At 42.2% G+C, this 16,398-nt stretch overlaps 1 protein-coding gene across 4 annotated transcripts in view; it reads left to right on the top strand.

Annotated features, from left to right (window-relative positions):
* BMPR1A (bone morphogenetic protein receptor type 1A) overlaps positions 1 to 16,398 on the top strand; it is a 192,147-nt gene that overhangs the window by 83,439 nt on the left and 92,310 nt on the right. For all 4 annotated transcript variants that reach the window (XM_039547800.1, XM_039547801.1, XM_039547799.1 and 1 more), the window contains one exon: positions 9,606 to 9,820. In XM_039547800.1, coding sequence (XP_039403734.1) covers positions 9,754 to 9,820 — 67 coding nt within the window. In that variant the 5' untranslated portion in view covers positions 9,606 to 9,753. The remainder of the gene's footprint in view (positions 1 to 9,605; positions 9,821 to 16,398) is intronic.

The following is a 16,398-nucleotide window of genomic DNA, read 5'->3' on the forward strand; positions in this document are numbered from 1 at the left end:
ATGTTTTCTTGGGTGGAACAAAGTCCCGTTAATTAATTGTTGTTAAAATATGCAAGATACTGTTGGGTACCTCCCTCTAGTTATTTAAAAATAAGGCCTGGTCTACACTCTGGAGGGGGGGTGTCGAACTAAGGTACGCAAGTTCAGCTACGTGAATAGCGTAGCTGAACTCGAACTACCTTAGTTCGAACTACTCACCCGTCCAGACGCCGTGGGATCGAAGTCCGCGGCTCCCCCGTCAACTCCGCCACTGCCGTTCGCGGTGGTGGAGTTCCGGAGTCGACGGGAGCGCGTTCGGAGTTCGAACTATCGCGTCTAGATTAGACGCGATAGTTCGAACTCCGAGAAGTCGAACTCTACGCGTCGACCCAGCAGGTAAGTATAGACCTATCCTAAGAAATCTTCAGACTTTTCCATTGATTATAAACTCTGCTGCTTCAGATACCAGAATTGTCAGACACGTATTCTTCTGTATGAGCAGAAATGCTACTGCAGTACCTGGAAGTGAATGTGTGTTATTCATGACTCTTAAAAGTGAGCTACAAGTGTTTATAAACATCCCACAAATAAGACTTCAGCGTTCTTTTCATTTCCTGGTATTGTGGCTGACAATATAATATGAAGAGAGACAGGATGGGTGAGGTAAGATATTTTATTAAACCAACTTCTGCTGGTGAAAGAGATAAGCTACACAGAGATCTGAAGAAGCTTTTCTTTTTCACCAATGGAAGTTGATTCAATAAAAGACATTACTTCATCCATCTTGTTTCTCCAATATCCTGAGACCAGCACTGCTACAATACACTGCAAATTCAATGTGTAAACAGATACACACTGAATCTATCATTTTAAACGTTATAGGAGTTTGCATTGACAAATATGTCTGTCAGTCACTTGGCTTTTAAACCTATACTAATATTAAGAGTATTAAATTGAAGTAGCAAAACCAGTTCTAATAAATCCGAATTATTCGGGTTAGGTCATGTAACAAATGGAGACACATTCTGAGCAGGTATAAATTGGCATAGTTCCCATTGACTTCATTGGACCAAAGTTTATTTACTCCAGGTGAGAATCTGTCCCATAGATTTTAGTTTCTTCAGATTTTTAAATTATAGTGACAATTTATTGTGGTTCATTTACTGAAACCAGAAAGCAGTGGTTTTCAGTCATGGGTGCATGTACCCCGGTAGGTATGAAGAGGTCTTCCAGAGGGTACATCAGCTCATCTAGATATTTGTTTTACAACAGGCTACATAAAAAGCACTAGCAAAGTCAGTACAAACTAAAATTTCATACATACAATGACCTGTTTATACTGCTCTGTATACTATACCCTGAAATGTAAGTACAATATTTGTATTCCAATTGATTGATTTATAATTGTTTGGTAAAAATAAGAAAGTAAGCAATTTTTCTGTAATAGTATCCTGTGACACTTCTGTATTTGTATGTTTGATTTTGTAAGCAAATAGTTTTTAGTGAAGTGTAGCTTGGGGGTACACAAGACAAATCAGACTCCTGAAATGGGTACAGTAGTCTAGAAAGGTTGAGAGCCACTGCCATAAAGTGACAATCCACTTAAAAACCTCTCTTGCCTGAATATTTTTATCTTATTGTTATTTCGTACATTTGACAGCACTTAAGTGAAGTTAGCTTCACTGTTTCAGTACGGTGTATCTTTTCCTGTTTGTCCACATTTTTCGTAGAGACAGTACTCTAGCTGAGGCCTTACTAGTATTGAGTAGAACACAACAGTTACCTCCCATTTCTTACATATTACACCCAGAAAGATATTAGCCTTTTTTCACAACTTCATGACACTTGGCTCATGTTCAATTTGTGATGTACTATAACCCCCAGATTCTTTTCTGCAGTACCAGTGCCTAGACAGTCATTCCCCATTTTGTAGCTGTGCGTTTGATTTTTCCTTCCTACATGTAGTACTTTGCACTGGATTTAATTTCATTTTGTTGACATCAGAACAATTCTCCAATTTGTCAAGGTCCTTTGAATTGCAGTCCCTCCCAGTTTGGTGTTATCCATACATTTTATAAGCATGCTCTTCAAGTATGCCATTATCCAACTCATTAATAAAAATATTGAACCGTACTGGATCCAGGACAAACCCCATCCTTTCAGCTGGATAGCTAACCGTTGATAACTGCACTCTGAATACAGTTCAACCAGAGTTGCACTCGTCTTGTAGTAATTTAATCTAAACCACGTTTCCCTAGTTAGCTTGCAATAATGTCTTGTGGGACTGTCTAAAGCCATAATAAAATCAAAGTATATCACATCTGCTGCTTCCCCCCGTCCGGTAGGCTAATAACCCAGTCAAAGATGGAAATTAGGGTGACTTGGCATGATTTGTTCTTGACAAATCCATGTTTGCTTTTCATGATAATGCTATAAATTCTCTAGGTGCTTACAAATTGATTGTTTAATAATATATTCCAGTTATCTTTCCAGGTGTTACAGTTACGCTGACTAGTCTGTAATTTCTTGGGTCCTCCTTTTCCCTGTTTTAAAATAGAGATACTATGCTTGCCCTTCACCCTTCCACCATGAGTTCTCAAAGATCATCATTGATGGTTCTGAGATTGCTTCAACTCATTCCTTAAGTACTCTAGGGTGAATTTTGACAGGCTCTGGTAACTTAACTTATCTAAATATTCTTTAACTTGTTCCTTCCCCATTTAGCTTGTCTTCCTTCCCCCTTGTTGTTAATATAAATGGTGTTAAATGTCTGTGTCCGAATTAGATTGCGGTTCGTTAAAGCTTGGTATTGAGTGAGGAAAAACAGGCAAGACTGGAATCATAGTGAAAAGCCAAGTGGCTACGTTTATTTAGGGGATAATTACAACTTGGGCTGGGGGAGTAGGCAACTTTGGCTGGGATGGTATCAAAAGTACAAACACACCCCAAAACACAGTAATAACACACTTTATACTGCTCACCACACCACACCAAATAGGCAGACACACCAATTACACAAGATGGGAATCGGGTTCGTCAGAGCGGTACCCGGTGCAACACAGAGAAAGAGACCCACGGGCCACTGCCTCAGCCACCCTTGCTTTCACACTAAGGGTAACCCAGAGTGTGGTGCGGCTGCAGCTGGGCAGATTCCATTCATTCAGACCGCGGGGACAGGAACCCTTTGGTCAGCTAATCTCCAGGTGGAGACAGCTCCCAGATTCATTCACTCCGGACAAAGACAGAGCAGTGATTCAAACACATAAAACAGTTTGCAATTAACAATTAAATAACAAGTAGAACAATTATACAAGCTAGCTAAGCAATTGTGCAATTCTGAGCTCACTAATACAATCCTGATATCCTGAGTAGATATTTGGTACCAAGTTAGGGAGGGGAAAAAATAAGAGGCTAGGTAAGCTAACTGTCAGATATCAAAAAGCAAATACTGCACTCCAGGCGCAGCTGACCAGCAGAACAGACACCAGAAGCATGACGAGCTGACAGGGATCAGGTCCAAACGACAATGAATCCAAACGATACGACATGAGTGCACTTTACCGGGAGGAGACCCTGGCCGAACGAGTGATCAGGTCCTTCAGCTAACACGCGGATGCTCCACACAGACTTTGGGGGGAAACCTAGTTTTATAGAGGGGTCTCACTCCCTCGTGTCAGCATCTGATTGGCTCCCTGGTCCCTCCTCCCTTCAGGTTTCGAGCTGTTGCCACCCCATGTCGGAAGGATTTGCACACGGCACACTGGAGTTGACAAGTAAACAAACCTGACCCCTAGATGACTGGGTCCAAAAAGAGCGGGAAAGTGAGTCGCTGGGCAGAATTATCCTGACCTCCAGACGACCGACCCAAAAAAACAGGTGGCAGAATCAGGCCTTCATACACAGAACTAGCCTGACCTTTAGATGGCCCAGCAACAGAAAAAGAAAAGGGAAAAAAAACCAAAAACACAGGAGAGCACATCTGACTTGGTTGTGGATTCCACCTACTACAGCAGTTTTTACCAGCCAGTGTTGCTGGGCAGGATTGAGTCTCTGCCCTCTCTTATACAACAAGAAACAAATCTGGTCCAAGATGGAGGCTGCCCTGTCCTTTTAGCAGGACAAGATGGCCGTGGACCGACAATTGGCCATACAGAGCCATAACTATGAATCGGATTGTGACAGTCTGGTCATAGTTAACCTTTGGGGTGAAGACTGAAGCAAAATAGGCATTCAAAACTTCAGCCTTCTTGTCCTTTATTAGCTCTCCTTATCCACTAAATGATGGAGCTACACTTTGCTTTGTCTTTCTCTTGCTTCTAATGTGTTTATAGAACCTCTCCTTTATTGCCTTTTACGTCCTTGCAAGGTGTAGCTAGTTTTGTGCATTAGCTTTTCTGATTTTGTCCCTACCTGCTTGTGCTGATCTTCATACTCACCTTTAGCAATATGTCCGCTTGTACGGTTTCATTTGGGGTTTTAGGTCATCAAAATGCTCCTCTTGCAGCCTTATTGATTTTCATACATAGTATCTTTCCTTAGGATTGGTAAGTTTCTTGTTGTGCCTTTGATATTGTCTCTTTGAGAAACTACCAACACTCTTGAACTCCTTTTTCCCTTAGATTTTCTTCCCATGGGACCTTTATTGTCTACTTTTTTGAAATCTGTTGTCCTTGCTCTGTTGCTCTCATTCCTTCCTTTCCTTAAAACTCAAGTTGCCTTCCACCTTTTGGTTTGCAACTAATTCCTCCCGATTAGTCAAATTAAGTCTATAATGGCTGTCACCTGTGTTATTTGCCGGAGAAAAAAGGAAAACTTGAAAACTTTGTGGAATAGTGAACTTCTTGGTTTGAGTTTTAAGGTTTTTTAAAAATCATTACGAGTTGTGGCCAGACCAACATTCATGAATCAATTTGTGTTGTAACAGATTAGAAGATTCAACCCAACGACTGAAATTCTATGTCATTATCAAAATCAGATATTTTATGGAGAAATTCCATCTTTGGCTAACCATATACTGATATTTATTTGGACTGAGGCAATGCACTTTTTCAGGGACCTGTAAAATAAAATAAAAGAAAAAACTGGATTATGTTGTTTTTGGCACCATTTTCAGTGATGCCCCCCCTTAATTTTCCTTCCAATTTTACATGCAATTATGAAATGACTAATGTAATGGCGTAAATCTTCTAAACACACATTTTATACATACACACACACACACACACACACACACACACACACACACACACACACACACACACACATATATATAGTTTTTAATGTATCACTCACCACCACTGGTGTCTGAACACAGAAAATAGTACCATGGTAGTGGGAGGATGTTCTTCTCCATCTCTCCTGTGGCACGTGCACAGACTGCAGTGATTTTGAATGGGTTGTGGCACTACTGGATTCACTGCCTATGCCACAGGCTGTATGCTGTCTCTAACTGCCCCTCATAGACCCTGCTGGACTGTGGTAATGTACTCTAGGTACTTAGAGTGCATCAAGAGTCCACACAGCACAGTTAGAGCATAATATACAGCTTGTGGCTTGGGCAGTAAATCCCTGCTGTGGCTTGCCTCCCATCAACCCCCTAGTGCACAGTTTGCAGCGTGTGGAGAAGCTGTGGGGGGAGGAGGGGCAGGAGGAGGAGAGAGTGAATGTGTCAGAGCAGGGAGAAGAGGCAGAGGATCGTCCTGGGAAGAAGGTCCAGGCCCGAGGCAGCATAGGAGGGCAGCTTTCCTAGGTCTGACTCTCCTCTTCTCCCTATTTGAGAGTGAGGGGCACATTGAGGGAGGGAGGGGTCCAGGGATGGAGGTTGCTGTAAACAGGTAGGGGAGGGGACAGCAGGGGAGAGGTTTCAGTTTCTCTGGGGGAAGTGGAGGGGAGCAGAGAGAGGCCCAGGCAACCTCCCTAGTTCCTCCCCCCCTTTTTTTCCCCATTAACATCCCTGAAAGTCTTACTGCAAGGTTGGCATCTTTGCCTTTAGATGTAAAAATTTGTTGTTTTTTTTTTTTAATAGAGAATAGGTGAATATTCACCTAATTTTTCTGGGGCTTTTTGTAGGGATCAAACATGGCCAACCCATGTATTTTTAAAGGTATTGAACTGTGTCTACACTAGACGCAAGGTTGTGTTTAAGATTAACGCTTTCTCAAGCACACCCTATTTTCCTAATCTGGAAAAGTACTTTGTAGACAAGTGGAGAACAGGTAGTCTTGACACCTATTTTAAATTAAAGACATGATGTATACTTAAGAAGACAAGTTCAAATGAAGGATAAGAAAACTCTCAAGACTCATTTGTGACATATCTTGACCTCAAGAAGACCAGATTTAACATTAACGTTTCAAAAAAATTGGAATTAAGTAGTAACAAATTCTTATGTATATATCAGAAAGAAACAAAAATAGATCTCACACACACCCCTTGAATTTTATTAGCATGTCACTTTTCAGATCAGTCTTTTAAGTGGCAACATGCATGTCACAAATCAGAATAGTTTCAGAAGTTATGGAATAATTACACAGCTCATCTTTAAATATTTTGTTGCATACGGGTTTATTTTAAAAAAATTAAGATAGGAACGATCCAGCTACAAAGTATTTTTAGTGCTATAAGAACAAAAATACAGAAATATTTTGGGAAAGGGAAAGGAGGGTAAGAATGGTTTTGAAAATTTCATAAGGATAATATCTCACTTCTATAATGAAAACAGCACCCCAAAATTAGAAATAAACAGTACTAAACTTCCGATGTTGTTGTTTTCCATGCTGGGCAAAAGTAACTTATAATGAAGTTTTTACAGAGGTGTGTAATTACTGTATTTCCTGTTTGCATGGGGGATATTTTTAAATTATTAGAATATATAAACTCTTTTTGGTATAGGAATAAAATTAATCGTATATTAGATGAAACCACACAATAAAGCTTCTTTTAATTCTACGTTGAAGTTCTATTTTGAAGTAATGATTTGTGCAAATTATGCAGTAAGTGAACTTGCTCAAAGTGTCACACACCTGTCTCAATGGGTGGGGAAACTTGATGGGGCCAGTGGCAAAGAGGGACAAGCCCATAAGCGAAGGAGGGACACACTCTGTGAGGGGCACCATTGTAGCTGCTCCTCCCCTCCCCTGGGAGGCTCTGACACAAGTTTGAAGGGAGAAGTGCTGACTGGCCAACATCCCCCAGCTCTTGGAGCACGGGCCATGTGATGTGGAACCACTGTTGGGTCCGTTCCAGCAGTGAGAACTATACAGGGTCAGACATATGAAGCCCCATTGACACCAATAGATCATTAGAATGACTCCATTTTCTCAACTGTAGTTTATTTAAGAAACTTATTTAAGGTGGAATACTAGTAGAGGTGGTGTGGCATGTTTTTACAAAATACGGTAATTTTTATGACACTTGACTTCAGCAGTCTTCTATGAAATCTTTGCTAAGAAGTGGAGTGGGACCACATTTTTGTGTGGCAGATTACAGCACCGTTGGGTTAGCAGAGTGCAGGATAGTAAGACCCTACTGTGCGTATTATACCTTGCATACCTCCATAAAGAAATAACACTTTAAAAAATAATTAAACAGTACATATCAGGTTATCCTGCTTACTAGAACTTGAGAACAAATCATGGCTCATTTTACCCTTCTGCATTAAATAGAAACTCAGCCGACTCTTTCATTTTAAAGTATTTTATTAAGAGTTGAAATTTCTAGACTTCTTCTTTCTTCTGAAAATTTAACAACACAGAAAGTGACAACATTCTTATTTAATATTGCTATATTGATGTTTCATAATTACAAAGTTGCTTCCTTACTGATTCCAGACACTAATGTTTAATTTAAAAATGAATTATTTCAAAGAATGAATATTTTTGTTTTTATGTTGCTTAAAACTTTCACTAAAGATAGTAATTAGTGTTTTATAGTTTGTTTTCAGAATGTTTGCATAGTGTATTATGTAAAGAGTACACACCAACATTTGTCATTACTTTTTAAATATGGAAGTGTGTCCTCAAAGCCTTATTAATAATAAGAAGAAATATCATTGCATAGCATGTTTCAGTTAGGGACTTCTCCAGTGTTTTAAGGCTTTGTGGCTCATTAGCCACAAATATATTCTTCCTCTGCAGCAATTCTGTGTGTTTCTTGTGATGAAGCCTTTTTGTTACTTCATAAGAAGTCACAGATGTGTGAAAAGTAGGCCACAGGTCAAAGGCTGCATGCCCCCTACCCGTACAAATTGAAAGTGACAGACACCTCCCTGCTCTGCCACTAATTTGCCTCCATGTTAAATGCCTCTGAAGCACTAATTAAAATGAAAACTACTTGGGTCCTACCAACAAACTGATTGAGTTATTTATGGTGGAAGTGGTCACCAACAGTAATTGCAGTACATCCTTGAACAAATACAAATTTTTGCATTCAAGAATAGCGCCAGGCTGACAGGGGTCATGGGGTTCAAGCCCACTGAAACGAGGCCAAAGAAAGGCAAAATCAGTGTTCTGTTCATCTTAATACAAAATCTCCTTTGTCTCAGTTAACTGCTTAGGTGTCCGAGTTGCTTTTTAGTCTTTTGAGACCTAATTATGCTTCCTTTAATTAATCACTGTAAAAACTTCATTAGGGAAGAATGTGACTACGACTGCTGAATTTTAATTAACCATAATACTTGTCTACTGTAGTCCTGAAAAGGTGATTTTTAAGTTTGACTGTCTTTCCTATTTCTTTTCAGTGAATGAACAGATTATAATTTTTTTAAACTTTATAGCCAAGTGCACATCCATGTAGCAGCCGTGATTTTTCAGTGGAGGCTTGCTGTCTGCACAAAACTGCTCATGGGAAGCCAGAAAGATACTAATGTTCTAAGATGGGTCTAGAGGGCATATTAATAATTGATTTAACTGGTGTTGCATGGTGGAATGCAGCATCTTTTTCAGAAAGTTTTATAATGCTTTGGCTCTCAAAAAGAGGGCACAGATACTATACTTTGTTAGATCTTTCTTAGAGCCTGAATGTAGAATTAAACTCACTAAATATATTTTTAAGTAGTCTTGTACAGTACGCCTAACTTGTTATAGTAGTAAAAATAAATGGTTAATTTGACTTCTTTGCCATGTAATTATATTTTTCATTGACCTGCTGGCTGCTCTTCAAGCTTTTTCTGAAGTGTGATTTTGTTGCAGTAGAGACCTGGCAAATTATAGATAAAAGTTCTTGCTCACTGTTCAGTACTATAACAGGAATAAATTATAATAGGTTTAGATATAACAATTTTTAAACAGACTTTACATACTAATGTATTCAACAGCATGATACCTATATGTGAACCTGAATTACACAGTCATCTGTTGTGGGCTAATAATCTTGATACACATTTTAGAATGTTATTTTGAGCCACATGTTGTATTCCCAAGTATTTTGTTATATATTTTGAACAGTAAATCTTATGATAATTAAAACTAGCATTTATGTTGGGGCTAATCTTAATGTATTCAGTAGGCTAGTTATGTTCTGTCCACTGAAAACATTTTCTCCATTTTTCCCCCTTTTTTTTTAATGTTTCAGAAGGCTTGGAGGAATTTTAAACTTTTGCTAAACACCTTAATTTCACTTTCTTTCAGGAGACAAGTTGGAATATTTATTAAATCATCACTGCTGTCAACCACCAAATCTCATCAGGCTTCACTGAACAAACCAAGTTTAAAATTTGTCAAGCAGCAGGGCCAGTTGCTAAGGGTGACAGTGCACGGGAAGGATTAAAAGTGAACAATGACTCAACTGAAAGTATGCGTGAGATTACTGGGAGCCTATCTGTTCATCAGTCTTCATGTTCAAGGTAAATTCATATTTGTTTAAATAATCTCATTGTTTTTTAATAATCTTTCATTTGGAGTGGCTGTTAAATTCCAGTGGTTTATGATATGGGTCCTGTTCAAATATCTGAATGTACAGTACTGTTCTTTTACAAGAGTAAAGTTTGTGCGGCTAATCAGTTGCACGTTTGTGTTAGAAGATTGTGAGGGAGTAAATTTAGTGACAAGTGTATAAACTGATTTAAATGTTAGATCTTTTCTATCTTTCTCAGTGTGCATGAGTGGGTCTCACTAATGGTGATTGGTATCATGTCTGCATAAAAGGGATGATTTTATTTATATTTCCTTACGCAAATGTGGATAACTTGTATTTTCTTTGTGGGTCTGATATCATAGGTATGTATAGAAGTTACTATGAACAAGTGATCAGTCAGCCTCAAAGGGTACAAAGAAGTACCCAGAATTGCAGATGACTATCCAAGCTACAAATTATGAAAGTGTGAAAATCATGTTCTGAACATATACAGTAGTGTTTTGCTAAGTTTATTACATATGCGCATCACTACTTACCCTAAAAGTTTCAAATTAGTACTTCCAAGTGTTTTGGGAAACTAGGGTGTGGTAGTAAATGGGATCTTCCTGCTGCTTTCCTGGCGGAAAAAGCTTCTTAGCCTAAGGGAACATATAAATGACTGAGAACCAGGAGGGCTGCTTCTGCTCGATTCTCAGCACTTCACAACTCTTATTTTGAGTGGTCTGTTATTACAACCTTGATGGCTCAGTGTGGAAGTTGCAGTTTAGCATAGAAATATTTATTGAGTGGTAGTTTATGGCCTTGTTGTAGCGGGGAAACTGCTTTTCATTTGTGCAAACTGTGAGATTTTGGAAATCAAGTGCTATGCATGTACATCAGTGTTTCTATTATCTTTAAGAGCACAACTAAGAGATGATGTGCTATATGTGCATCCACTAATGGGCAAGGAGAAATCTTCTGGTGAGAGGAGGAGACCTATAGCATCAGTTTCTTCAGAATCTGAGCTTTCATTCAAAATCAAAAACCTGGAAAATTATAGTTTTATGGTTGCAGAGGCATTCACAAGCATACACAGGGCATACCAGAGTAGAGTTCTTTCCTAAGTCTACAGACAGCTCCAGTACCTCTGCATTGATCATAGCTTTGCCAAACAACTGTGCAGTTAACAGGACTGTAGATGATTTGACTGCTATTATTTAGTGCATATATGTAAACAGGTTTACAGCTTCTTGCCAGGCACACATCAATCACTGCTTGATGTCATATGGATGGCTCAGTTTTATTTTTAGATGTCACTTGAGCTGCTTTTTCCTCAAGAGTAAGAGCCCTCCGAAGATGGAATTAGATGTAAAGGGAAAATTATTTATTTTGTAGTTTCAAGTGATGGGTCTTCTCTGTAACTTGAAGTCTTCAAATCATGATTTGAGGACTTCAGTGACTCAGCCAGAGGTTAGGGGTCTATTATAGGAGTGAGTGGGTGAGTTTCTGTGGCCTGCAGTGTGCAGAAAGTCAGACTAGATGGCCGGTGCGTGTGCCCTGGATGCCCCCGTGCCGTCTCACCTGAAGGCATCAAGGGCAGAGAGGTCTCTGCTGTCCCTCAGTTTCTTCTTTGCTGGTGAGAGAGATCCCCTGTCTGATTCTCTGCACACATTGTGACTTTGCTACTCTTTTATATAGTTAGGTTAATATAGGTTTTTAAGGGTTTTTTTTTATTAGTGGTAGGCACGCACCTCAGGTTCTTCACAGTCATATTGTTGTGATGTGATTATGACATAATTATGATGTATTTTATGCAAGGTACATCATGTAGGGTGTTGTCGGAGAGGTTGTGATTTGCTGAATGTGCTTGTCCTATTTGTATGCATGTATCACTTTTGTATCTGAGGTTATGAATATTAACTATGTATCTGTATTTCAGGTGTAGTTGCACTTGGGTGGTGCCCACTGGACAGGATGCTTTTGATCTGGATGGTGGGTGGGGAAGGAAGGGCCTGTTCTGGGCAGTGAGCCATTGGGAAAAAACAGAGGGCCTTGTGGGGAGCCTTCCCTCCCACGGGGGGAGCCTTCCTGAGGGCGCTAAAGACGGCCGCTGAGTGATGGCTGCTGTGACTCTGCAGGGACATGTGATGAGACCATGTGTCTCTGGACTCCATCTTGAGATGTCATTGTTTTTTCCATGGACCAGTCTGGTAACCAAGGGGAATCGGGGGAAAGGCATATTTCAGTTCCCTCCTCCCTCCCCCCTGCTCTGTTCCCAACCTTGCCGGGCTCCCCCCTCACCTCCTGCCTGGCCCCATGGGCTTCCCCCAGCTCACTCACAGGTCATATCACATGGAGAGAAAGTTTCTCTCCTAGCCCTGGCCTGGCCCTGTGGGGCCCTGCCCCTGCCAGAGACCGAGTGGTGCTGGCAGAGAGGGTGGGAGGGACTCACCGTGGCTCCAGGCGGTGATTGGGTTGGGCTGCCAGTGATGGTCTGCGCTGCTCCAGGCTCCTGGGAGGGGTGGGGAGTGGACCCGGAGCCCTCAGCCAGCTGACTGAGGAGTGAGTGGGCAGAGGGGAGGGGCCAGTAGAGCGGGGTCGGGGAGAAGCCTGCCGACCCAGCGCTGGAGAGGGGCCAGAGAGGAGTCCGTGCTGCGGCCAAGTGAAGTCCCTCCACAGCCAGCAAGGGGGAGCCCCTTGTGGGCCATCCCCTCCCCCGGCTACAGCACCCTAGGCGTGGGCCAGCCTTGCTCAGCACTGTCTACCAGTACTGCTGTGGTGACAGGTTATCTCTTCAGCTCCAGTGGTAGAGGAGACTCAAGTTCACTCTAGAATTATAGATAGGGTATCCCCACCATTAGAGCAGTACTCATTTTCTTCCTCCCTTTCAGAATTCAGTTACAGGGTGTCCTCTACCTGTGCACCTTGTTCCCATTCATGACTCCTTACTTGTCTGACTAGACTAGGGAATCCAGGAGTTGCCACTAGGGTGACCAGATGACTAAGGTGAAATATCGGGATGCGCCGGGGGGGTGGGGGGAGGTTGGAGAAAAAAAAAAAAAAAAGCCGCCGGAGCCCCCACACACACCAGCTCGCCTCGTCTTCATCTCCCCCCGTAGGGGAAGGTGCCCAGCTGGTGCAATCCCGCCCACTTAGACAGCAGCATTTCAGGCAGGCGGCAGCTCTGCCTTGCACACAGCACCCCGGGATTAGGAAGCGAATGGCTGGGGCGTGCTCAGTCTGTGGCCGCTGTGACCCCACTGAGTTGCTCCGCGCGTGGGGCGAGTCTGTCCCCACGTACAAGAACGGCCTGTAGTGCCGACCCACCCGCAGCCCGTCCCTGTGCTGCAGCCCCGGGGGGTTCAGGGCAGGGCACACGGCACGCAATGGCTGGGCAAAGGGGCCGGGGGACACGGGAGCCCTCGAGGAATGGGGGCCGCCAGCTGCCCCAGGGCAGGGGGCCGGTGGGCGGCAGCTCTGCCCCTCAGGCATGGGGTCTGGGTGTGGCACTGGTGCCCCAGCCAGGCGCCCCACGGCCTCTCCCACCACGCGGCTCGGGACACTGGACAAACAAGCAATTTTGTTCTCCCCAAATGCCCGCCCTGGCCCTACCTTCTTCATGGCTGCGCCACGCACGCTGGTGTCACCCCCTCCCTCCAGCGCTTGCGCTGCCATACAGCTGATAAGTGCAAGCCTGGGAGGGAGGAGGAATGCGGCGTGCTTGGGGAAGAGGTGGGGCCAGGGCAGGGATTTGGGGAGGGATCTAATGGGGCAGTGAGGGGGCGGGGCCAGGGTAGGGATTTGGGGAGAGATCCACTGAAGATTTTAAAAAAGGTGCTGTAGTATTTTGTCATTCATTCTCCTATGGTTATAAAAATGTGCCCTCTGCTGAAATTTTGCACAGAAGAACATCATTCTATTTTTATTTGCCTATTAAAAATTAAGTTTGGCTATTTAAATTTTAAAACAAAATTTAAGAAATAAGTTCACAGTTTAACTCTTATCTGCTAATCCTTGCTCCAGAAGAACAGGGCAGCTATCTATATGAATGTCTTCAGAGGTCACATGCCTGGTACACGAGATGTCACTGGAAGGGGAATGTTATTCTAAATTTGTCAGGCTTGAGAAAGCAATGAAGTGATTAAGACACTTTCTTTACACTCCAAGAAGCTGAAGATATTTTTAAAAGGGAAAGTGCTGACATATATGCACGTTACCTAAAATATTCTAAAGCAAAATCTGCATAACGGTGTATGTTAAATCATTGCTGTCCTCAACCTTGGTATTAGGTAGAAAACTGGTAGATTTCAGTTTTGTAGTAGCAGATGCTTTTCAGAGTCTGTGTCCCTATGTACAAAAATAATCTTTAAATGAAAGTAACTTCATAAAAAAGTCAGTCTAGCTGTTGTTCACAGGGAAGGTTTTTCCAGAGTATTATTCCTGTTCAGAGCAACAGGAAAGAAAAAATTAAAAACAACAAGAAAGGGATCCTTTTTATTCTTAGTAGTTAGATTATTAGATTCTAAGCGTTTGTCTACAATTGACCAGCATAGCTATATCAGAATGATTCTACCATAGTTACACTGGTATAACTCCCTATGTGGATACACTGTTCTGAAATAAAGATGATTTGGCCAAACCAGCTGTTTAAACTGTGTAAGCTTGAATCTTTTATACTACCATAATTTAAGACTGATGTGCTGACACAGTTCCTGATGCTTCTTTGACTATCAGGAGTAAAGGGTATCCTGAAAGTTTCTGAAGTATTTTGTGTCAAGTTTCCCTCTACACAACATCTTGCCTTGTCAATTTTTTCTGTCTTGTAACTGTGTAGCGGGTCTTTAGTATGGTGTCATTGATTTCTTTCAAAGATATATTTGATGCTAAAGTTCCTGAGGATCAGAAATAGTTATTTCTGTGCCAGACCACTCTCTTGTTAGGTGAATCCTTCTTCCTTGCCAGAAAGCTCATGTTTGCATACTTCCCAAAGCCCAGGTCCCAGAATACACATTACTAAACTGTGATATTTTCTCTCTGTTAGGATGCATACAGGCAAGCTTTGAACTTCCCATATCTCTATAGACAGTAAAATAAATAAATGGCAACTCGTGCTGAATTATGAACTTTATGAAATCATAAATATGTAATGAAGTTGTTTTGTGTGAACTGTTACACTAAACATGCCTTTTTAAAAAGTCAAATTATTTACCAGCAATACATTGGTAAGCAACTCTTTGCAAACAGATGTACCTTTAAAGGAGTGTTTTGGAGGTCTCCTAGACTGTCCGTAGTAGCTATTAAAACTGAAGCTCAGTTTCTTTTCTAAGCCTGATTTACAACTCATTTTTCTTCTCCACCCCCTAACTTCACCAAAATCAAACTATTCCACTTCTCATTTTGCATGATACATTTTTCCCATAGTAAAATTTCTCTGACAGGTTTGGGGTGGGGTTACAAATTTCTTTAAAGATACAGTCTTCCAAGATTCTCACTTCTGGGTCTTACCTGACTGGCAGAACTACCACAGCTGTTAAAGAATGTTGTCCCCTAAGGCTGTGATAGTAGGATAGGGCAGAAGCAAGGTCCCCTACTGTGGTGTAGTACAGTGGTTCTCAAACTAGGGCTGTCACTTGTTCAGGGAAAGCTCCTGGCGAGCTGGGCCGGTTTGTTTACCTGCCGCGTCCGCAGGTTCGTCCGATTGCGGCTCCCACTGGCTGCGGTTCGCCGCTCCAGACCAATGGGGGGGCTGCAGGAAGCAGCGTGAGCCGAGGGACTTGCTGGCTGCCCTTCCTGCAGCCCCCATTGTCCTGGAGTAGCGAACCATGGCCAGTGGGAGGCGCGATCGGCTGAACCTGCGGACGCCGCAGGTAAACAAACAGGCCCAACCCGGCCCACCCAGAGCTTTCCCTGAACAAGCGACGGCCCTAGTTTGAGAACCACTGGTGTAGTGTCCACAGAGTCCACATGGTATAAATGCTGCCATCTGATCATTCCAGTCATTTCCTTCTTGGTAGTGGAGAGTGAAAAAACTCCCTTTCACAGAGCTTCTTCATTACTCCAGCACTTCTTGTAGTAATGCCTTTATGGGAGAAAAACTGACTGCGCAACAGCTTCAACCCACTTACATGTGGCAGAACTGTTGGTTACAGACAGACGCAGGGTGGATTTGATTTAAATCACTAGTCAGAAAGACTCGATTTAATCATGGATTTCTACATAAAAGTGCATTCTTGTTGGTTGTTATAACCTTAATACATATTCTTCACAACTCAGAGATAGATGTAGGTTTAATTCTTCTTTGAGTGCTTGCTCATATCGATTCCAGTTAGGTGTGCGCACGCTGCGTGCACAATCGTTGGAGAATTTTTACCCTAGCAACACCTGATGGGTCGGCTGTGGAGCCTCCTGGAGTGGCGCCTTCATGGCGCTGGATATATACCCCAGCCAACCCAGTGCCCCCTCAGTTCCTTCTTACCACCCGTGACGGTCGTTGGAACTATGGAGTGCGGCATTGCTGTCCTCCACTCTCCCTAGCTTTTACTTTCCAGTTTGGATAATTGTTCTAGTTCTTGTAGTTTTATAGTTATA

Source organism: Mauremys reevesii, linkage group 7 (genome assembly GCF_016161935.1).
Source record: "Mauremys reevesii isolate NIE-2019 linkage group 7, ASM1616193v1, whole genome shotgun sequence".
NCBI lineage: Eukaryota > Metazoa > Chordata > Testudines > Geoemydidae > Mauremys > Mauremys reevesii.